We start from the raw sequence: 24,638 nt of genomic DNA on the forward strand, positions 1-24,638 counted from the left end.
TGTGTTCACTGTAATAGAGCTTCATTCATTCATGGCTTCACATACCCAAGGGATTTACTTATGGGTTTTAGGGTTTTACAAAATGAACTGAGATTTTAGAGAAAATGTGTTTCTTTATATTGCTATTCTAATGCTGTAGTACTTTTAATTTTTTCCATTCAAAATAATATTTTCAAATATAACAGTAGTACCTATTTAAGAACTAAAATAACTTTCAGGGAGGGACACCTGGGTGGTTCAGTGGTTGAGTGTAAAAGTGACACTTTTACTAGGGCATGTTTTTTAATGCCTAAATTATCAATTTCAGACAATATATTTCAGTATCCAAATGATAGTACATAAAATGCTTAATACAGCCTTTCAACTTTAAATAAAAATTCACTGCATTATGCTATTGTGAATGATTAAATAAAAAATTTTCTTCCATCCATTTTTTTTCTGGAAAAAATTAGAAGAGTAAAACTGGTATTTACACTTACAGTTATTTATACATTTCAGTTATATCCACTTTTTCTTCTGTAAAATCTTTGAAAAATATGAAACATTAAAAGCTTTTGAAAACGACCATTTGTGTATTGATCTTTGAAAAACATCTAAATGTTTATCTTTAGCTAATAAAAATATTAGCCCTGCAATTTGAGCAAGAAACAACTTAATTATATAATTATTATTATTTTTTAACACACAGCAAGTGTTACTAGTAGAATTTAGAATAGTTTTTACATGTCCACGGTTTATAAATAAAAAACAAAGAATATGGAGCTCAGATATATGCAACTCACAAAGCTTAAAACCCTTCTATCTGGCCATTTACATTACAGTTTGCTAACCCCTTGTTTACAGGGTGCCTGTTTAATTGCAATATTTAGTTCATTCATGTTTGATGTAATTACCAATACATCTGAGTTTAAATTAACCATATTACTATTTGTTTTCTGCTTACTGGCTCTTGTTTTTGGTTTCCATTACTTACTTTCATACTTTTTTTGGTTTAATCAGGAATTTAAAAATTATATTTCCCCTTTGTACTGGCATTTATTATTCCTTTAGTAGTACCTAAAAATTATAGCATGCATCCTTAACTTAACAGTGTTTACTATACATTAGTATTTTATCACCTCTTGGATAATGCAAGGATTTTAGAACATTTTAACTCTATTTAACCCCTTCCAACTCTTCTATATTATTGTCATCTATTTAATTCTGTATACATTTTTATTTACCCTGTATTAGTCTTTTGCCCTGCTCTTCATTTCTTCATGAAGTTTAATCTTGCTTTCTTGGATTATTTTCCTTTTACCTGAAGAACTCACTTTAGAATTTAGAAATCTGATGGTAAAAATAATTCAGTGTTTGTCTAGAGTCTTCATTTTACTTTCATTTTAAAGCATATTTTCTCAGTTAAATTGGGTTACAGATTGGCAGTTACTGTCTTTCCATGCTTTAAAGATCTCATTTCCATTTTTTTCTTGAAAAATCTTCTATAAGCCTTATTGTTGCTTCTTTGAAGTTCATATATGCTTTTCCTCTGGCTACATTAAGACTTCCTCTTTCTCTTTGCTTTCAGGAGTTTTACTACAAAATACTTAAGTGCTGTTTTCATTGTATTCATCCTGTTGTAGAGCTTTTTTGAAGCTATAGTTCTTTTCTTCATGCTTCATCCTTTTTCCTTTCCATGATTCAGTCCTGATCCAATATTCCAGGACAATAATGCGCCCTTCTGCTGTGTTTAACTTGATTTTAAACACATTTGCTGAGTTTTTAATATCAGTTATTATTTTATACATTTCTAGATTTCCATTTAATCTTTTTAAAGATTTTATTTATTTATTTATTTGAGAGAGAGGAAGAGAGAGAGAGAGAGAGAGTGTGTGCACATGAGCTGGGGTAGGGGAAGGGCAAAGGGAGAGGAAGAAGCAGACTCCCTGCTAAGCAGGGAACCTGACTCTGGGCTCCATCCCAGGGCCCTGTGATCATGGCCTTAGCCAAAGGCAGACACTTAAGCAATTGAACCACCCAGGTGCCCCTCCATTTGATTTTTAAAATGGATTACAACTATTATCTACTTTCTTAAAGTATATTAATTATAATTATTTAAGTCCTTGTCTTATAATTCAAATATATCTCTATCATCTATTTTTTTCTCTTGTTTTTGGTCATTCGTTCTGTTTTTGGCATGACTGATAATGTTTTCACAAATGCCATACATTGTTGAGAAAAAAAAACCCTCTCCATTCTCAGGTATGGTCCTTCCAAGCAGTTTTTATTTTATTTTATTTTATTATTTTATTTTATTTTATTTATTTTATTTTATTTTATTTTATTTTATTTTATTTTATTTTATTTATTTTATCTTATTTTATTTTTGCAAGATGATCACTTCATTTTTTATTTCCCCTCTGCCCTGCCAACCCCATTCTTGGTGATTTTTGTACCCATTTAAACATTTTGAGCACATGACCATAAGTAAGTCTTAAAATAGAGAAGCAGAATTTTTGTCTAAAATGTGATGGAAGGGGACTAACAGTGGCAAGGGGACTAACGGTGGCAAGAAAACTACATAACAGTTGTGCAATAACAGAAGCCACCCAGATATTCTGGTGGACAATGCATAGAAGACTTAGAATTATGGAACATCTGTCCCCCTTACCACTTTTTCCTACCCTTGGCCCCCAAGCCCTTGTCCCAGCCCATCTCCCATTAATGATATTAACAGAAGCTTAATATTCCAGTTCTAAAATGCAAATGATTTGGGTATGACTGCTGTTGCATCAGGTCTGGACAAAAAGATAATGAAGTCCTTTCTATCTCTGTGATGTTTCCCAGAATATAAAGATGAGTTCTATGATGATGGGGCCCTCGCTGAGCTGGCAGGCCCCTCCATGGGTCACTAGCACCAAAGCGTTGTCCAGACTGTCCATGTACTGTGGAAGGTTGGCTATTGCTCCCTGCTTGTGGCTAACCTGATCTGAGTGAAACATTACATGTAGTCCTGGTCCATCTTCCTTCAGAAGCTTCCTTCAGGTAGGGACAGAGAACAAGGCAAAAAGCCCTGACAATGTGTTCAGTCAATCAGCCATGATCTGCAGGAACACTCAGGCAACTGTGCTGATCATCATTTTCTAGGAGAACACTTCTGTTTATCTGGTGCCTTTCCATTTGCTTTATATTCTGATCCACAGACTATCTTCACACTTGTTATAGATTCCATGGACCTTCCCTTCTACAGGACTATAACATCCTTGTTAAGTTTCTTGTTGTCTTCCACCCACTGAATATGGATGTACTCCTGGGGATCCTTAGCATCTGCCTTGCCACAGCTGATGGTTAAATGAATGCTATTGCTTTTAAACCAGGGAAGATTAGGCACTGTACCAGGAACCACACTTCAGGAGTCTGGTGCTTTGGAGTACCTTCCTTGAAAAATGTTAAGTCATCTTCTGATGACTTGAGTTGGCCAAGGACAGGAATACAATCCAGGCAAGGCTTGCAGAGCCCAAACTTGGTCTTGCATGAATCCTAGTTGCTAGAAGCACGCTCTGGAATTTTTAAATTCCTTTTCTGTTGCCAAGATGGGACTGGGCCAGTAGGCTGTCTTAGAAGTGTATCTCATGCCTATACTGGGACCCTGGTCCTTTTTTTCTCCTCAGCTTGCTTTCAGGCCCCTAGGGTACATATGGGTTCAACTGGATACTCCAATGAACTCCAGACCAAAGCCTATCCTACAGGTGTTATCCTAGGTTACTGTGACCAGATTCCTATTCTAGGAGAGCAACTTAGTAAGTGGATTATTACTGCTGGATAGTGTAGTATTTCTTTTTTTTTTTTTTTTAATTTTAATTTTAATTTTTTATTTATTTATTTATTTTGGATAGTGTAGTATTTCTTTCGCAGAATGGTACAAGGATAGACCACCAGAATTCTGCTGACACTCTGATTTGGGGCTTGATTTTTTATTTGATCCGGGCCTATGTATTGATGTATACCCATCTGTCTTCTAATCATAATTCCACCTATAGTCTATAGCACTTGAAGGCAGTGAAGACGGGAGGGGTTAGGCATCTTTTCCTATTTGTCTTCCCTCACTGGCACCAAAGGTGATTATCCTACCCTCTTTGCAGACTCTGCCACATGTCAGGCATCCTCTGGATAACCGTGTCTTCTTCCTCTGAGAACTTTTGAGACCATGACTCCACAATGCCAAAACTCTTCTGATCAATGTCCTTTCTGCTTCTATTCCCAGAGAGATGTCATGTTCTGTTGGATCCATTTCATGACATGCTGAATTAGAGATGTCCATTCTTTTTTTTTTTTTTTTAAGATTTTATTTAATCATGAGAGACAGAGAGAGAGAGAGAGAGAGAAAGGCAGAGGCACAGGTAGAGGGAGAAGCAGGCTCCATGCAGGGAGCCTGACGTGGGACTCAATCCTGGGTCTCCAGGCTCATGCCCTGGGCCAAAGGCGACGCTAAACCACTGAGCCACAGGAGCTGCCCAGAGATGTCTATTCTTGAGTGAATGACACCAATTTTTTTTATCTGCCCGTATTGGTCTCACCTATCCTCCCTACTGGTGGTAGTGTGTGGACACAAGATACAGTCAACACTTAAAAGATTATGGTTTAGGAAGGCACTAATTATGGCCTAAAAAAGTTCAAAGGACTAATTATAGCCTAAAAAAGTTCAAGGGAAAAGATGGTTGATCTGTTCAAGGGAACAGATAATACTCTGTTTTATCTTTATTCTATAAAATTCTAAAAGGTAAATTTAACATTACCAGAAACAAACTCATATTTCTCTACATACTCTGAGTATGACTTGCATTTGAGGTCATTATCAACAAAGCATAATGACAATGTTTGAGAGGGTAATGGAAATCAGTATTCATGAATAGAAGGATAGATGATTCAGATTAATGAGTACCCAGCATTAAATAAATTGTATTGGGGCACTGCATAACAATAAAATCTGTGTTGTATCAATACAAATAGATTCCCTTTTTTCATGGTAGGTAATATAAAAATCATCCAGAAACAGCATAATTAACAATTAATAACAGGAAGAGATGATTCCTAGTCATAAACAGGAAGAAATAGTACCCACATAATATTAAGAAAGAATCTTCAATGCACTAGTTAGACAATAACAAGTATGTAAGTATCTCTTCTCTATCAATCATTCTACAGTTTCATCAATAAATTCCTCTGTCTCACATGGATCTATGAATTTTATATTTCTTAACCAAATTATTTATATATAGACAGAGCCCTACACACAATATTTGCTTGTGGCTCCCATGTCTCAAAGTCAACCTTGCAGAACAGTTTTTATTGAGGGCATGTTTCTTTCTCCTTAGCCTTCAGAGTTCTACTTTTCAGAGGTTTTTAAACTTATGTCTTGGGTCTTCTACCCCACGACTTCAAAATTTAGCAGATTTCATTCTGCCTATCTAGTTCAACTGCCTTGCATCACTAGCTACCCCAGCACCCAGAAAGTATGTTGTACAGATACAATCCATGGGTTTGGTGCTTCTGTATGCTTCAACTTGTCATACTAGCATGGGAGGTTATGAAAGTTCTTCTGGTTTCTCTTCCCTACTAGAGCCCTCTGCCTATGCTAAGCCTCATCTGCAGTTAGTGCCCTGAAATCATCAAATGTTCCTAAAGAAGAAAAAAGCCTTTGATCTCGGTTCAATAGGAAAGGCTCCTTTTTATTTAGCATTTTAGTTCTTCCAAAGTTCATTACTCTTGTAGTCCTCCAATATCTTTAAAGATTTCATTTTTTTGTAATTATTTTCCTTGTTTCAGTTGCTGCAATGGGAGCAAAAACTGTTCAACAGGGTATTTCATAGAATCATAAGATATCAGATTCAGAAATATTATCAATATTCCTACAAAAAGTACTCCTAGAGGGTCCTCCAGCAAACTTCCCACCTTCTAAAATCACCAGATAAGGAGCAGCCACCGATCTTTATGTTAAAAGTATGCCAACTACCCTCAGAAAGCTTTCCTTTTCTTTTTTTTTTTTTCCAGAAAGCTTTTCCAAAAATTCCCTCACTATACCTTTTGATTGGGGCCTGAAAATTGTTAAGCTTAGTAAGTGCCAGTCAAGGGATGAAATAACACTCTTCCTTTCTCGTGGGATCCCTAAGTAGCCATGAGTGATTCTGCAGTAGCCTACCTCTCCCATCCCCAATTCAGCAAACTATTTTCACAATGTCATTCTCTCTCCAGCTATCCTAGCATAGTGCTTAGTAGAGTAGGCGCTCAATAAACATTTGTTCAATAAACAATAGGGGTGGATAAAGAAATTGAGTTTACCCATATGCCAACTGCACAGTAATGAAATTAAACTTCAACTATGGCTGAAATATAGCTTCTCGCCCCCCCCAACTCAACGGGGAGGAGAGGGAGAAGCAGGCTCCACGCTGAGCAGGGAGCCATATGTGGGGCTCCATCCCAGGATGGAGCTGAAGGCAGACGCTCAACTGATTAAGCCACACCAGTGCCCCTGTGACCATTCAGTTCTAAGGGGCATAAAGAAGAATTTTCTAGTCCTTCAGGTTATTCCATTATGAGTTTCATTTGAAGAAATATTTGAACTTCAATTAGTAACTTGTAGTGAATTATTAAGAATACTAAGAGATACAAAGAGAAAAATATGGATCACATTATTCCTGCCGTAGAGTAAAAACACTCAACCAACCAATCCTTTGTGTATGATTCACTGTCAAGGTATACACTGGTTGTTGGGAGAATGTAAGTCCACATAATAACACCAGTTTGTACTTGAACTCTGTCACAAAATGTGATGTGATGTGGTATGTGTGCAACCAAATCCAATGTTCTGATCAAAGAACCAGAAACGACCCTCCTGGACAACTGTGAGTAAATGCTTTGTTCCCACACTTCCTATCACTGGTCCTTCTACATCATGCCATTATGGGTTTTTATTTTTTTATATTTTCTAACTTTGCCATGTGTTTGCAGCTAATGGCATGGTCAAAGATCGAAGTTATTGCATCATCTTTTTTTTTTTTAAGATTTTATTTGTTTATTCATGAGACACACACACACACAGAGAGAGAGAGAGAGAGAGAGGCAGAGACACAGGCAGAGGGAGAAGCAGGCTCCATGCAGGGAGCCTGCCATGGGACTCGATCCCGGGACTCCAGGATCATGTCCTGGGCAGAAGGCAGGCGCTAAACTGCTGAGCCACCCGGGCGGCCCAGTTATTGCATCATCTTGAACATAAATGCAATCATCAAAAAAAAAAAAAAAAAAAAAGCAATCATCATTGTGTGTTATTTTCAACTAAAGACAACAATAACAATTAGTTTACAAAAGATTTCTTAGTATACATCATCTAGGAGATCCAATGCAATGGATCCTGCTGCCTCTGAAATTAGAGATACTATTTTAACTCTTTCTTGATAAGGTGTCTTTTTCTTTTAAACTAACCATGTATGCATTCTTTTCCCTAACAAAGTATTGGAAACAGTGAAAATAAGGAGTCTCATAATAAACTCCTTGTTGTCCTGTCTCTTACCTGCCCAAGAAGCATCTTGGTCCAGCTGTAGGCAAAGAAAGGCAGTATAGATTGCAATTGAAATGATTTAGGCCATGTTTAGAGGATCATTGTGTGGGATCCCCAGTTAAGTGTTTGATAGGCAAGACTGGCTTCTTTATATAAGCCTGTGAGCTTTTCCACATTTCAGAGATGTACTATAAAACTCAGATAGCTGAATATATCCTTCTCAAGTCAATTAAATACCATTTCCGATCTATAAATATTCACTGCAGCTAGTGATAGTGAATGAGTTCAGTTGATGGTTCAGCTGATGGATCACTTAGTTACAGCACTTTAAATAAGAGATGCAATGAATCTTATATGAAAAAGTATGCAACCTGGGAAAGTTACATCTATAAGTATATCTAAATCTATACACACATATAATTCTGGTAGTAAAAGGGATAAAAGCTCATTGTAGATAATTTGGAAAATTTAAATCTCTTACAATGCAACACTTGAAATACTTTTTCACACTTTTTGTTTATCTATATACTTCTTCTGAACACAAAGAACCATTGTTTTGTATCGTATTTGTTTTTTTTTTTCAAATAGTGTACTCTCCCATGCCTTTAAATACTCTCTGAAAACATAATTGTAGTGGTTGAACACTATTTAATAATATGGTTATACTTCAGTTTATTAAACAATTTCTCCATTATCAGACATTTATATGTCTCCAATTTTCACTCATAAACAAAACGGCCTTTTAACTTTTTTGTGCACTTTTTTTTTATTGTTTTCTTAAGAAAGATCCCTAGAAGTAGGCCTCATAGGAGGAAATGAACTCTTTAAGACCCTTGATATGTTCAGACACTTGGGTGGCTCAGTGTTGAGCATCTGCCCTTGGCTCAGGTGCTGATTCCGGGGACCTTGAATCAAGTGAGTACGGTACCAGGCTCCCCGGAGGGAGCCTGCTTCTCTCTCTGCCTATGTCTCTGCCTCTCTCCTGTCTCTCACGAGTAAATAAATAAACTATGTCTTCATGAATTTATGTTCCAGTTATATTCCTACCATTCAATGACACTTAGTGAGTTGAATGTGTCCTTGGGTATATATACCACCTTGAAAAATACAGTTGTGTGTGTGTGTGTGTATGTGTGTGTGTTTATGTATATGGAAATACTCAGCTTTGTGTGTGTGTGTATTATATCACAGGACGTGTTCCATTTTCATTCAGCTTCTTAAGGCTTTTCTATATTGCCATAAGAGTCACTGCTGCTTTTTTTTTTTTTTTAAGATTTTGTTTATTTATTTAAGAGGGAGAGAGAGAGAGAGTAAAAGCAGGGGGAGGGAGAGAGAAGCTGAGCAGGGAGCCCAATATTGGAATCGATCCCAGGACACCGGGATTATGACCTGAGCTGAAGGCAGACTTTAACTGACTGAGCCACCCAGGTGCCTGAAGTCAGTGCTTCTACATGCTGCCTCTACCCCTCTGCCATTATAAACAACCTGATAGGAACATCTTCAAATATATTACCTTTTGGATCTGTAGAAAAATTATTTTGAAGTATAACCCAGCTGTGGACTTGGTAGACCAGAGGGGTTTTGCATGGTCATTTCCACTAAAGTTTACCGAATTGTTTTTCTCAATAGCCATCCGATAATCATACTTCTACCAATATTATGTTTCCATCCCACATCCTAATAGCTTTTGGAATTATCTAACTTTACAATTTTATGAAGGTGATAGTCATAAAGTATTACCTCACTGTTTTATTTAGCATTTATCTTGTTACTTGGTGAGGTTTAGCATCTCTCCAATCCTAGTTAGCACTAGACTTGCCAACTGATAAATTGCCTATTGACATCTTTTGTTCACTTTTCTATTAGGTTTCTTTTCACGTGAGTTTGCAGGGGTGACTTGTATAATCTAGTTTTTCCTTTCTAGTTTTTAGCCAATGGAAATGTTTTCTCTCAGTCTGCCATCTACCTGTTAACTTTGGGTCAGTTACTGAAAAGATTTAGAAAAGAACAAGCATTAGTGAAATTGTAATGCACAACATTCATATCTCTTGCTATCGTAATGATCATCCATTCAGCCAGTTAGTGAATATGTGTCAAATATCTGCTCTAGACAAGATGCAATCATATGCACTTTGAGGTCACAGGAGAAGTTAAACATAGACCCTGACTTCAGAAATCTCACAGTCTCACATAGGAGATCAGAAAAGAAAAGGTAAGTATAGAAATGGAAAGTAATAAACACCATAAGTGAAATATTGATAAAGTGGTATGAATTTGTAGGAGGGTTGGAAGATAGGGCAGGTATTTAGATGGAGAAATTTAATAAATTGGTGGAATGTAAAACTGACTTTGAGATGAGATCAGAGTAATATAATTTGGGGTAAGAGTAGGAGCTATGAAATTGATGGAATTAACAAGGGAGAAGAAAAACTAGAGTTGATGGATCCTTAATTAATCATTACCTTTCAGGAAATGGGAGAGTAGCCAGGGGAAAAAAAGAAACAGTGTCTCAGAAGGTAGATGTACAGAATGCTCTTGACTTGAGAAGGAACTATATTGAACATGCTCAGGTGTAGATATTGAGTATGTTTTTCTTTCAGAATTCATTATTTTTTTTTTTGAGGAAATAAGTTAGAAACACTGTTAAACTGGTAGGGAAAGCCTGATCACAAAAATTTGGGTCTCTTGGAGTAAGATAAAGCATTTAACCAATAATTAACCCCTCACTTCTCTGAACATGTTTGAGATAATGAAAAATGATACATAAGCCCACATTTTTTATATAACTGCTTTGGGGAGATGGGCCACTGGAGAGCTGGTTTGCTTTATGGATGGGAAAAGGTAGGCAAAGGATACCAAAAAAAAAAAAAAAAAAAAAAAAAAAGACAAAGCCTGGTTAAAACGATGATTCTGCAAAGGCTGACACATTCTGCCTTTTCAAATCATATACTGAGATCCAAGCCAATCCATTTCAAGAATGAGAGAATTGCCAGCCCTCACATTTTGCAGTGATTATGCTTGATATTGTTGTATTATTAGGTGAGTAATACATACAAGAAAATAAGCTAAACCCTTTACATGCAATCTGTCATTTAATCCACTCAGTAATCTGGGAATATGTTATTATTACGTACATTTTTCAGGGAAGCAAAATGAGAAGTGAACCCTGTAACTGGTAGAGCTAGCACAAAACTCCAAGTTTGTGCTCCCATGCTTTTGGGAGAAGTACCACAGGATGTGTAAACTATATGGCCATGGGTACCCTAAGAGGAAGCACCATCAGTAGAGAGTTAAGGACACTTTCCAGGAGTGAAGAAGTGATTGGATGGTGAGAAGATAGAAGCAGTGAATACAACTATCATTTCCAAAATTTGAGGGCAAACCTTTTGAGAGATATTGCAGAGAAGACACTTAAAGACAGTTTTTGTCTTATTTAAATTTTATGGCCAAAGCATCTTGAATACAATTGTGATAGAGAAGAGAGAGGCTGGAGAAGTAAAAATGAAGATGCAAGAAAAAGAGTAAATTGGTAGGGCGAGGTTCTGAGGAGGAGAGAGGGTGAGAAATCTTGAACATATGGAGGGTTAACTTGAAGGAGGAGGCTAACACTTAGGGGAGAATCACAGGACATGTGTGAAAACAAAGGAAAAAATGGTTGGATGGCAGTCGAAAACTTGAGGGAATGTGTGGTAGTAATCTCTTTTCTTAGTAAACTGTGAGGCAAGGTTGTATGTTCAAAGTTGTGACAGAAGTAGAAAATGTTTGCGATAAATTCTGTAGGGAATGAGATGGAGAGTCAATTAAAGATGAGCGAAAAGAATACTAGGTGATAGAGAAAATAATGCTAAGGCTAGCCTATCAGTCAAGGTTTAGTTGTGATTTGCTGCACCTATTTTAAGCAGAGAGAGATTTAATACAGGTGGATGTTTACAAATCTTTGGAAAGGCTGAAGTAGGCAACTCTGGGCTGAACTTCTGGGAATGACTCCCAGAACCATAGTGCAGCGCTAGCTTGGCAGGAAAGCTGGGAGCTCTACCATAATCAGGGAGGAGGGGAATTAAGGAGAGCATTGGTGAAACACAGACTTCAGGAAAATACCTTTTTTTTTTTTTTCTTTCCCAGCACACAATTGTTGGCTATAAAATAGGACTCCTCTTAGGTTCACACCAACAAGAAAGAAATGATCCATGCCTCCCCTGAGCTGCAAGGGAGTCTGAGAAATGTAGTTTTTAGCTTTACAGACTGCAGCAGAGGAAGGAACACCAGAAGAAGGTTGGAGATGATGTTGAGTGCCAAATTATTACAGATATAAATCAAATGTATTTATAATATGTATTTTTCATCAGTCTGTTGACAAAAGTGGAGAAATGAGTAGTTTGATAAGGGAAAGATAAAGGAGCAAAGAGATCAAAGTGTCTTACAGGGTTACTATAGAAATGACTGATCATGTGGTCTGGACTAATGAATGGAGGACAGAGAAACCAACGAAATATGAGGACAGGAATATGCCAGATAAGCACAATGTCAATAATGCCTACTTTGGTTTTGCCCTTGAAAGGCAAAGAAGGGGTGCAAAGAGCACATAGCATCACAAAGTAAATACCATTTGTGTTTTGAAAAGAAGACAGCTTAGTACCTCCAAATACAGCATGCTTGTTGAGATGCTAGGGCTCTTTAATGTCTTATACACACACCAGGAAAAACTAGTCAAAGCATAAAGGTATATTGTATTCCAGAACACACGTTGGCTGAATGATTTCTAGAAGATCTATATGCACATATAAAAGGAGAAAAAGGAAGAGGGAGATAACAACACATATGTGGGTACAAATACTATATAGTTCTACCACTGATTTGCACACTTTTGTATATATGAGATTTAGAGGCAAATCATAGGCCATATGTAAATTCAAGAAAGGATAAATGTTTAAAGGTGAATTTGTTGCCATTGTTGTTGTAATATCCTTTTGCTGCATTAAAAAATTGAGAATGGTTGCCTACAAGGAATCCAACACGTTTTATGTGCTCAACTCAAATTTATATAGCTAAGAAGTAGTTAGAATCATTGCACTCAATCTATTAGCATTTTTCCTTAGTTTTTTGTTTCTACAAAAGGCATGTTGTTTTGTTTCTAATTCATTTGGGAAAGGGAAGGAAGGAAAGAGGCTTCAAATTCTTTAGATGCACAAGATTTGACATGGGCTGTAGGTCTCCACTTCCTGGTGGCTTCCCAGCAGATGCCTCAGCCATGACTTCATTGAATTCCAGTTGTATGTCTGCAAATCTCTCCTTTTGTAAGATTTCCCTTTATCTCTGAAAAGAGGCAGTGAAGTTTGCTTTCCGCCAGGCTGCTTTGATTTCCTCCCAGTGCCTCCAAACGTCAACGGAGCACTCTAGGGGCAGTCCCATGTGTCTCTCAAACAAAATAAAGAGGAACATACAGTGAAGATCAGAATGGAGTCACTATAACATCCTTTTTAATCATGCACCTAGTGCATGACTAATGGTTCACTGCATGATTGTGTGTAGAATACTGCTCTAAAGACTTTGGACACTGAAAAATATATACTGGAAAGAAAATAAATACAACTTAGGTAACAGAAAAATACACTTGCCCTTTTTTAAAAAATGTTTTGACCCCCCCCTCTTTTTTTTTAAATGCTGGAAGGCAACTTCTTCAGTAAAGAGTACAAGAAAAAGCTTAACATTGAATCATTAAAGGATGATTAATGTTTTTCTTTTCTTTTCTTTTCTTTCCTTCTTCTTCTTTTTTAATGACCACAAAGAACAGGGAACATACTGCTGTCTTTAGAGGGTCATTGTTTTGTGAAATCCTGGTGGGATGGGAGTGTCTAACCAAAATCTATTACAAAGGGATGTATCTCTTATTCACCTATAAATATTTGTCAATGAAGGTGGTTAATAGACAAGCCATCTGGTGCCCCTGATCTTCAGAATTTGATAAAGTCTGTATTGTTATTGCTCAAGAGATTTCTGTTGCATAAACTCAGACATGCAGTATGTATGCTGATGGAAGAGGAAGGAAGGTCCAAGCTAACTCAGAGAATTAAAATATGCAGGTGGGGGGGAAACATGGAAACTCAGTCTCCTTTGACAAATGCGCAGTCCTTGGTTAAATTCTCATTAGCAGTCTGCTCACATCTCATTCCCATTAAGAGTATTCCGTTTTCTTTGTCTAAAGTGTTGAGTGGTTATGAATAGTAAGGATAGACTATCTGTAATTATTTTTTAATTATTAATGGTTTTGTTAGATCCTTTCACTTTTACATTACATTTCTGTTAATGTGAGTTAAATCAAAATGTACTTCAGTTTCCAAGCTGCTCCCCAATGTATTTTTCATTCTTTCATAACATTACTTCAGATTCCTATAAGGTGTCTATGAGAAAGCTTGTCTTTCTGGAATCACCCACACCATGCTAATAGGTTCAGGGACTATTCTGTTCTGCAAATCTGCTGGCCATAACATTAGTCATCACCAAATTTCTAAATTCCCAATAGTACCCAATGTCAGAGTCACAATATTTACAAAAGTCATTTGATCTTTGCCTCTTGAGGTCTCTATTTTATTTAGTGCCTCCAGATGAAGGTCTTTTGGCACTCCATAGAGAGGAGGATTCTCTATCAAATAGAGAAAAATGAGTCAGTTTGAAAAAAATAGATATTAGAGGAAGAAACTAGTGTCCAGGGTTTGTGGTCCAGCTAACTACCTTGAGGAGTAGTTTAGTCAGAGGGAATATTCTAGTGTTGTACTTTAGGAAGATAATGACCCTTAAGGGGAGGGGGGAGAACTTCTCTGGAGAGAAGGGAAAAAAGCCTACTTTTTAATCAATTTTTTCATCACCAGTAGAATAGCACTTTTTGATGGTGCACTATTCCCTCAGAGAAATGGTCCTGGTTTGTATTTACGAAAGGGCCTGGTCTCGGATCTAGTATTAAGCGACTCACACGAATTCAAATAATAGCCCTAGTGAACAAAAAAGAAGAGAGAACTGGTAAGATTTTTTTAATTTTTTAACGACATATAACCCTCAGCCCCAGGGATTCTTGTGCCGTGATAGCCAGTGACTTCTGAAAAGAAATGTTACTAGATCAGCTCTGAGCGGTGGGAGGAAAGGGGGACCTGGAGCAGGACAAAATTCCCTGCTCAAGTGGGGCGCAGCGGCCCCCCACGGAATCGATGAAGGGAGCTAGAGCTTAGCCAAAAGCATAGAGTTAACATACACTGCACCGAACACGAACGCTACTAAAAATGACTGGATAAATTATGCAGAGGGATTTCTGGATTTCTTTCAAGTAATTAAGTTTCGATTTCTTGCATTTATTTTAGTTCCAGGAAGCGCAAGGCGCCATGGATTGCAAAAGTCTTCATTGATTGTTCCAATGCTTTAAGTTTGGTTTCGTGACTGGACTTAACTTTGGGAAGAGGTAAACACACGGACCAAAGCGATTCACCACGAAGAAAAATAACCTCGTCGCGGGGCACCGCTCCCTCGCGCCCCACCCGCAACCGGGCCCCGGAGGGGGAGGGGGAGGGGGCGCGCGCGCGTCTGAGCGAGTGTGCGCGGGGGTTAGCACACACGTGTCTGCGTGCGTGGGTGTGTGCGCGTGTCTGGGCGCGAGTGTCCGTGAGTGAGCGTGTGAATTCGCGCCCCCGCGCTGTGGGGAGTGCGCGCTGGATACCGAGGGCTGAATCCTTCCCTTTGGTAGATCTTCATTCCTCGGCACCTGCTGTGTTTGCTCCAAAGCCTGGTGGACTCTAGAGGGTCCAATCAGCTGTCCCCCCGTGAGGGTCCCTCGCCACGCTCAGCCTCAGCACACGAGCAGGCGGGACCGTGAAGGCGTCTGGGAGCCTGGCGGGCATCCTGCGGGTCTGCGCTGCCTGTGTCCGCGCCCCCTCCTCCCAGTCTGCTTTTTTTTTTTTTTTTTTTTTGAAATTGAGCTCCGCGTCCTTCCCACCACCCGGGAAAGAGGGAACAGTTGCTTTCCTTTCTGCTGTCTGCTGTCCCTCCTCTCTTCCCCTTGTCCCCTGCGCAGCCACCTCTCTCCGTCCAGAATTACCTAGAGAAAGCCCCACGTGGTTCCTTCGGCGCCTGCGGGGCCCCGGCCCAGCCCGAGCGTCTCCCCACCCGCAGAGCGCGCCCGCCCACGCGCCTTTAGCCCCTCTCGACGCGGGGCTGGGAGATTGCCGCGTCCGAAATTCAACCTAGAAAGGCCCGGGGAGCGCCGGAAGCAGAGGGTTCCGGAGACACGTGCTGACTGCTTGCAGCTGGAGGTGGAGAAAGTGTTAGCCAGAAAGCGCCGAGAGGAGGCTGTGCCATCGGGCGTAAGGGTGCCCGGCATCTTTGGACAATAGAGGAGCTCCTTCAAACCCCCAAGTGCGGGGTCCTCGGGGCTCCCGGGGAGCCACCGGAGGAAGTTAGGGACCATCAGAAGAGCAAGGTGGACATAACCGAAGAGGAAAGACGTTTGAACAAAGCGCACCCATCACTCCTGGAACGTAGCCCCTATCTCAGGCCGAATCAAACCCAGGAGAGCCTTCCTTCCACGGCACTATCCTCCGCGGCCAGTTCGTGGGGCGCTCCCAGAAATCTCAATTTCAGAGATATTTCCCTCCTTTTTTTTTTTTTTTTTTTCCTCCCCTGGAATAGCCAGGCCATGGAGGAGTTTAATCACCCCCCCCCCCACCACCACCATTCTGCTCAAGCTTCTGAGTCCAGAGATTGCTCAGAGGGTCCGGTTTTATTCAGAATCCGGAGCAGGATGACCTCCTTGAGGAGATGCCATGGGGGGAATCTATCCTTTTCCTCTTTCTTTCCCCAAGCCCTGTCTACCTGAGATCGAAATGGTGCATGAATAGGGTCAAATCTGCCCTTTAAGAAATCTTCCCTGTCGTCCAACTCAATTCTGTGTGAAATACAAAGAAATCACACTGTCCTTATTAGATTAAAATTTAATAAAAACACATTAGGTCCGGTAAAATATGAATGCACTGCTTAAAATTTTAATAGTAAATTAGGACCCAGATACCAAATAGGAGACAGTGATTTCTCCCCTCGGGATAGCTCCGGCCGATTTCCGGGTCGTGGGAGGGCGCCTACTGCGGGGACTCCGCTGCTCCGGAGCTTGGGTGGAACCTCAAGCGACCCCTTGCCAGCCCAGGGGGGAAGATGGTCACATCTGTCTGCATCTGGCAGCGTATGGGACAGAAGCTATTGTCGAACAAAGAGCTTGGTGAGAAGAAAGGCTTTCCTCCTGTAGTCACACATTTGATACATTTTCCATTTCTCTGCTTTAAAAAATCACTACTCTGTTTTCCGTTTATTAGGTAGGTCTGAAGGTGTGCAGAGGCACCGGCGCAGATAGGTACATGCATATAAAAGTGCATTTTGAGATCATATGAAGAAGATTTTGGATATTGGGCCGCTCACTCACACCACTTGGGTCTATCCCCAACTTTCCAGTTGTTTAGATGGCTTCCCTTACCTGGAGGGCTGGAGTATTCCTTCCTCCTCGGAGGGTGACTTCCACACTCACTGGAGCACTTTGCAGCAATGCCTGTGGGCAAAACCAAAATGGGCTTCATTGGTATCGTAAAGATGTTGGTATTCTGGACACTCCTGGAAGGAGAGATTGCAAGATTGCAAGTCGTGGTGATTAAGGAAGAATTGCATTTTCTTTCTATATTACAACATAATCACTGCTGTCCATTTTCCACTTCAAGTGGGAAAAGGAGAAATCTAACTCTGCTGAGACCTGCTTTTTTTGTTTTTTTAAGTATGTGTTTTCTAGGAGTAATGGAATACAGGGAAATAAACTCGAATTGCTCAACTAAATATTAATTTATCTCAAGTTGGCAATTGGAATAAAGAGCTTCCTTTTTCCTGTCTGGAATTAGACATATCACTGAGAAATCTCTAAGAGATTAAAGAAAAAGTTATAGTAAATTAATGTAATGATATATGGACTTTAGCCATCAGGACAATATTCTCTTGGGAGTTGTCCTGCTTACAATAGTTTTAGTTGATCAATTCCATATCAAACAAAGTTTGTCCAGTCATTTCAACAGTGCCCTCTTTATTTCATGAATTTATTATACTACCTTATTTACCATATGAAGTGGTGACAAGTGTTTAGCATTTTGGAGATCAGTTGTCAGTTGCTATTAAAATCAAGATTAATTCATATTAACGATATGCATTTCTCAATACTCCCAGGTGACAACATACATTAAAACAACTATTGCAAGTAATTAAGCTCAATGAAGGGGGAGGGGACAGGGAGAGGTTCAAAACACCCCCAAATATTTGATTTTGCAATCCAAGTTCAGCAGACTGTTGCCACAATAATGCTTGGGAAACTCCTCAGGGTTGCTTTTCACTTTACATCTAATTAGGCACCTAATGAAAGAGAAGAATTTTTTCCCCATGTGGTTTTTCTCCTTGATATTCTTATGCCTTTATTTAAACATATAAACACACTGTTTAGAAGGTGCAATGCCCAAAAGTTTCTCCTGTGATTCACTTAGTATTATAATCTGGGGGGAACTAGGTGGATGCGAACATTTGTCTTCCAGTTATTTTCCTCCTCCAATCTCACTCTAGCCCTTTGGCCCAGTACTGACAGAAAACATACCCCAAATATTTTAATTTATTTAATATTTTTATTAGGCTTTGGAGATGCTCAACAGTTTATACTAATTAGACCCTCCAAAGCCTTTTGAAGATTAAGCAAATTGGACAACCCTTGTTAATTAGAACATAATTTGAAGTTTGAAATTATATCATTGATGAAGTAGTCTAATTAGTATGACGATGTGCTAATGGACCAGTGAGACACAGCAACAGTGGAGTTTGGCATGAACCTCTCCAAGGCTTACACAAAAATCCTCCCTCCTATACCGACATTAATAAAAGATTTCTATAGACTTCAGCCTTTCCACGATGACATACAATTTATAGTACACACAATGCATTAGCCCATAGTGCTGCTCAATTTTTTCACTATTATGAAAACTAATAAATTCGTCAAGCTGAATTAAGCATACAAATCAGATGAGGCATAGCAGATTACACAGTGAAGCGCGGTGTCTCCCGAGCCTAAATGAAATTTCAATCTAATAATTCCTTCCTGGCTCAGTCATAATTTGTTTAGAGATGTTGTTCTACTTCTTTCAAAGCGCTATTCGCACTATAATTAAATGATACTCAAGCTTTTAACTTTGATTTATTTCATTTCTCGAAGCTTGAGACAGTGAGAGCTGTACAATGTCATATTTTTTTCTTTGAAAATTACCGTGGCTGTTGTCGAGGTAGAAATTAAACACCTAAGCATTTACGCGAACCGTCCAACGCAAGCCACATTCATTCATGTCAACACCCCTTGTCCAGTCTCGTGTCTAGACTTCTCTGGTCTCATGCTCAGGAACAGTACTGGTGGGAATCCCCTTCAGTTACTATTTATTATTTTCCTCCACATAGTGGGGAGAAAGGCAAGCCCGGGGACAGCGCAGGAGAGCGCAGAGGGGTTAAGGACCGTGGACAGAGCCAGTGGCGCGCCCTCCGTTTCCGCCTTCCGAGGACTCCGGGGGACTGTGCTCCCAACTTGAACCTGCCATCCCGCTCCGTTGAGGTTAGGGGTGAACCGGCGGCCCCCCACCCTCTCCGCCGCGGGGCTTCCGGGCGCTGACCACTCGAGGGCCCCCCCTTGCCACGCTCCTTTCCACTCTGTTTTGTCCCAGCGCGCGCCAGCGCCTCTCAGGCCTGCCGCCTGCTCTCGCACCTGCTCGCTTTCCCCAGGCACCCTGTGCCTGCACCTGCGCCCAGTCACCCTGGTCCGGGTCAGGCCACCCGCGGACTCCAGTGTCCAGTCTCAGGGCCTCCTCACCCTCGGCTCTACTCTACTCCTTCCACGCTGTGGGGAGGTGACAGCAGCCCCTAACATCGAGGGAAGTAGAAGATAGGAGCGGGTTGGAGAGAAGGTGATGCATATGCGTGTGTGTTTGTGTGTGTGTGTGTGTGTAGGAAAGGTTGTCTCCTGCTTTTACAATTTGAACTAAGAGTGTGTGTCCACTTCTAAGAAGAGTGGTCTGCACTGGGACAGAAGTGTGAGCAAAGTGTTGGCTAAAAATAGGCTCTCTGCGCCAAGCGGCTGTGGAAATGAAGATAAGTGGGGCTTGTGCCAATCCCTGAGGGTGTGTGTGTGTGTGCGTGTGTGTGTTGAGGTGCGTGGGGGTGTTCAGCAGCACATGCGCTCTGTGATCTCTGGCCCTGCCTCTCCCTCCATCAATTGCCCCTTCCTCTTTTGATTGTGGCTAATGAAGAATAATAAAATCAGTGGCAGGATTTGCCAGTGGATCCGCCCAAGACCCAACTCACACTGAACTTGGATACGGGGAAGAGGAGGAGGAAGATGCGGAGGAAGAGAAAAGAGGGTGAAGAGGAGTGTGTGTCGGTTTGGGGCGAGGGGGAGTAGACAGGGTTGCGGGGCGGGGGGGGGGGTGCGGGCGGCTGGAGGGGGGGGGAGTCGCATGCGCACAGGCGATCCGAGCTGGCTCCGTGGCTGTCCAATCCGCTGAGAGCTGCGAGAAATCGAGTGAGAGAAAGCCCTGCAGCCCTGTCGACCCCATGTCTCTTCGGCACCAGGCACCCGCCGGGCCGAGGGGGCGCAGCGCCGAGCGCCAGCTGCTGCGTGCACCGGGCGGAAGCGCAGAGCAGCGCGGAGGCGCTGGATCGGGGGCAGCACCCTCGTCCTCTCCTTTGGCGGGGAGCAGGAGATCGGGGTCACCAGAGCTGCGGGAAGGGGCGGGCCGAGTGGGGGCGGAGGCCTGGAACTTAGCGGTAAGCAGGACGGGGGAAGTAACCAGGTAAGGAACGTTCCAAATAGTCTGGGGTAAAAAGCCCACCCAAGGCTGGCTTGGCCCCAACTTTATTCAGGAGTTTCTTTTCCCTGCGCGGCGGCGACTGGGCGGAAGAAGCAGGAGGGGCTGGAGGCCGGCGCTGAGCTCGGCCGGGCCGCTGGAGCGCAGACCCGGACGGTGGGGTGGGTTGAGCTGGGACACCCGAGTGAGTGAGAGCGGCGGGGCGCCGGCAAGGGGCGGCGGCCTCACCGCGCGGGCGGGGCCCGGAAGGGGAGGTGGAGGGCGCGGCGGGGAGAGGGGGGAGGGTGTCTGGAGAGCCGAACCGACCTGACTCCAGAGGGAGCAAAGAGGGAGAAGGGGCGACGCTAGAATCCTAGCAGGAGAGACGGGCGCTTCCAGGCAGGGAGGGCGGAGGCGCGCGGGAGGGAGGGAGGGAGGGCGGGGGTAGGGGGCAGGCGCGGGGAGAGGGAGTATAACTCGGCGGCCGCGAGGCGCGGGGGCAGTTTCGGGCGCCCAGGTCTGCAGCCAGCGCCTAGCCGAACCCAGCAACCCCCCAGATTGACGGCGGAGCCGGAGGAGGAGCGCGTAGTCCCCGCAAGGCGCACAGAGCTGGGAGCGGCTGCGGGAGAGCGCAACTTTGCATTGCCCTTCCCCGATCCTGCGCTCACCCAGCACTTCTCGAGAGGGTCCCGGCAGGCGGGACCAGTGCGTGCGCTAAGGACGAGCACCCGGGCGGACCGGGAAAATGATGATGATGTCCTTGAACAGCAAGCAGGCGTTCAGCATGCCGCACGGCGGCAGCCTGCACGTGGAGCCCAAGTACTCCGCACTGCACAGCGCCTCGCCCGGCTCCTCCGCGCCCGCGGCGCCCTCCGCTAGCTCCCCTAGCAGCTCGAGCAGTGCTGGCGGCGGCGGCGGCAGTGGCGGGGGCGGCGGAGGCCGTAGCAGCAGCTCCAGTAGCAGTGGCAGCAGCGGCAGCAGCGGCGGGGGCTCGGAGGCGATGCGGAGAGCGTGTCTTCCAACCCCACCGGTGCGTATTCCTGCATAATCAACGCTTAAAGGCACATTTTGACAGCCCCCTTTATCTGCTTGATGTTTTTTTCATGTCTGCACAGCAAATCACCCCACACCTCCAACCAATTTCCCCCCTCTCTCTCTTATGTATTCAGCGGGTCTTTTCTTTCATATTAATTTTTATGACCTGGGATGTTGCCTGTGCGCGTGTTGTGTTGTGTTGTGTTTGCAAGCTTACTTTCCTCCTCCTCGTGCACTCGGCTTCTCTCAGTGGCTTCCCTCCTCTTCGTCTCACCTGCTTACTTTCAGGATTATTATTATTATTATTATTATTATTATTATTATTATTATTATTTTAACGTGCTGGGAATGTTGTAGGCGCGGCGGCGTTGTCGAGCGCTGTGCCGGGGCTTCCGGAGAGAGTGCGCACAATTCCCTGCTGAGCGTAATGTGTGCCTTTTACTTGCAATTGCAGAGCAATATATTCGGCGGGCTGGATGAGAGTCTGCTGGCCCGCGCCGAGGCTCTGGCGGCCGTGGACATCGTCTCCCAGAGCAAGAGCCACCACCACCACCCGCCCCACCACAGCCCCTTCAAGCCGGACGCCACCTACCACACCATGAACACCATCCCGTGCACGTCGGCTGCCTCTTCCTCGTCGGTGCCCATCTCGCATCCGTCCGCGCTGGCGGGCACGCACCACCACCACCACCACCACCACCACCACCACCACCATCAGCCGCATCAGGCGCTTGAGGGCGAGCTGCTGGAGCACCTGAGCCCCGGGCTGGCCCTGGGTGCCATGGCGGGCCCCGACGGCGCCGTGGTGTCCACGCCAACTCACGCGCCGCACATGGCCACCATGAACCCCATGCACCAAGCGGCGCTCAGCATGGCCCACGCGCACGGGCTGCCCTCTCACATGGGCTGCATGAGCGACGTGGACGCCGACCCCCGGGACCTGGAGGCGTTCGCCGAGCGCTTCAAGCAGCGACGCATCAAGCTGGGGGTGACCCAGGCTGATGTGGGCTCCGCGCTGGCCAACCTCAAGATCCCCGGCGTGGGCTCGCTCAGCCAGAGCACCATCTGCAGGTTCGAGTCCCTTACGTTGTCGCACAACAACATGATCGCGCTCAAACCCATCCTGCAAGCGTGGCTGGAGGAGGCCGAGAAGTCCCACCGTGAGAAGCTCACCAAGCCCGAGCTCTTCAACGGCGCGGAGAAGAAGCGCAAGCGCACGTCTATCGCCGCGCCAGAGAAGCGTTCGCTGGAAGCCTACTTCGCCATCCAGCCGCGGCCCTCCTCCGAGAAGATCGCCGCCATCGCCGAGAAGCTGGACCTTAAGAAAAACGTGGTGCGCGTCTGGTTCTGCAACCAGAGGCAGAAACAGAAAAGAATGAAATATTCGGCCGGCATTTAGGAGACCCTGGGTCTCTCCAGGGACAGCCCCTCCTCATCCCCTCTTTTCCCTCCCTCTCTCTCCTGCCTCTTTTCTTTCCACCTTTGGCTACCAGAAACAATTCCAGTAAATGTGAATCCGGAGAAAGGGAGGACTGGAGAGCGAGCGAACGAGCGAGCAAAGGCCAAGCCCGGTGAGAAGGTGAACCGGTTTCTCAAAGGAAAGAAAAACAAAAGAAGGGATTTGTCAAGTTGTAGCAAAGTTGTCCCCTTTGACCCCACCCCATCCGGAAAAGGCACCTCGGCTTCTTCACAGGAAGTCTGGAGCTGGCTGTTTGCAGAAAGGCAGACGAGACAGCCTTTTAAAAGGCCCCCAAAATGATCAAGTAAGATTTGTTTTTATTCCTAAAGACATCGCCCTTGTTCAAGTTTAAAAGTACACTTTGCAGCTATTTTTCAGAAATAGAAATCGATTCAGGACTGAAACTTTAAACTAGAGTTGATGCTTAATGTGATAGAGACATCTCTAAAGTATTTTGAATTAAAAAAAAAAGATGGCAGATTTTCTGCATTTACACTGTATATTATATATATATTTTTATTGTGGTTCTTACCCCCCTCTCCCTCTCCCAAGTGTTAATGCTTAAGAAAGGAGTTGCGCCTGCTGTGTTCACTGATCTTGAAAGCTATTAGATTATTGCCGAACAACCCTCTGTAAATTATTAATTTATCTCTCTAGCAACTTAATTTGTGCACATTCTAATTAATTAAACTTTAGTCTAAAAAACGGGGGAAACGTATGGCTAGTGGAGTTAAACAATTTTATGTTTATGAATTTTTATGGCTCTCCTCTTATACTGTGTTCCTTTTGGCCTATTTGTATATTCTCACTTTGAATGACGATTGTTTTTTTCCTTTGTTTTTACTGGTAGTGTTCTGATTTGTGAGTCGACACTCAGTAATGGATGTCTTAATCGTGTAGACCTGATTCACTGTCCAAAGTATTGTTTACTTTGTTACATATTTAATGGGGGATTCCCACATTGGCCCCACTACACACGCGCTCTCTCACTCACCATTACACACACACACACACACACACACACACACCTCTAATGGAAGAAAAGAAGTGAAGCAATTGGAAGCATGACTATGATGCATCATTTTCTAGCTTTAGGTGCATTTTGCCACTTGGTGTTTGCCCTTCCAGATTCTAAGATTCCACCAAGGTATTTCAATCTTCTTGTTTTCAATTGCTTTGTTGATTACATTTTAACATTTACAAGAATCCTTCAGTTTTTCCTTTTGGAGGTTTGTTTGTAGAAAAACTAATCTGAACTATAAGAAAGACAGTGCACTGCTTGTAAATTCACATTGTTTGGTAGAATTCTTTTGGAACAACAACAAATTAGGTACATGGTGACTGGTACCTTATCTATTGTAAATATTCCATTCAAAATGATGCACATATAGATATATTCTTACAAATTTTGCTGTATTGCTGTTCCATTTGAGGCTCTCTGAAGTCTTGAGTTCTGTATATGACCTGCTTTCTTGTTTCTTTTTTTTTTGTTGTTAATAGATGGTTTATTTACTATGGTAATGTATTAAGTTATTTTTGGTGTTGTTTGATTGTCTTTCATTGAAAAGATGATTTTAATGTTTTATTGGCAAAGTATGCTGTTTTTTTCATTAAAATATACTATTAAAATTAAACGGCTTTTAAAATGTGATGTTGTTTTCAGTCATTTATATGGAAATTATTTTGATGGGGGATTTTTTTAAAAGCAGGAGCATTTTGATTTATTATAGAG

General features: G+C 42.6%; 1 protein-coding gene across 1 annotated transcript; it reads left to right on the forward strand.

The window, feature by feature from the left end:
• The first annotated feature begins 21,157 nt into the window (after positions 1 to 21,157).
• On the forward strand, positions 21,158 to 22,846 carry POU4F2 (POU class 4 homeobox 2). The gene is made up of 2 exons (XM_077844404.1): positions 21,158 to 21,442; positions 21,902 to 22,846. The coding sequence occupies exons 1-2, from the start codon at positions 21,158 to 21,160 to the stop codon at positions 22,844 to 22,846; spliced, it is 1,230 nt and encodes a 409-aa protein (XP_077700530.1).
• The last annotated feature ends 1,792 nt before the right edge of the window (positions 22,847 to 24,638 follow it).

The sequence above is a fragment of the Canis aureus genome, chromosome 13 (assembly GCF_053574225.1).
Source record: "Canis aureus isolate CA01 chromosome 13, VMU_Caureus_v.1.0, whole genome shotgun sequence".
Lineage (NCBI taxonomy): Eukaryota > Metazoa > Chordata > Mammalia > Carnivora > Canidae > Canis > Canis aureus.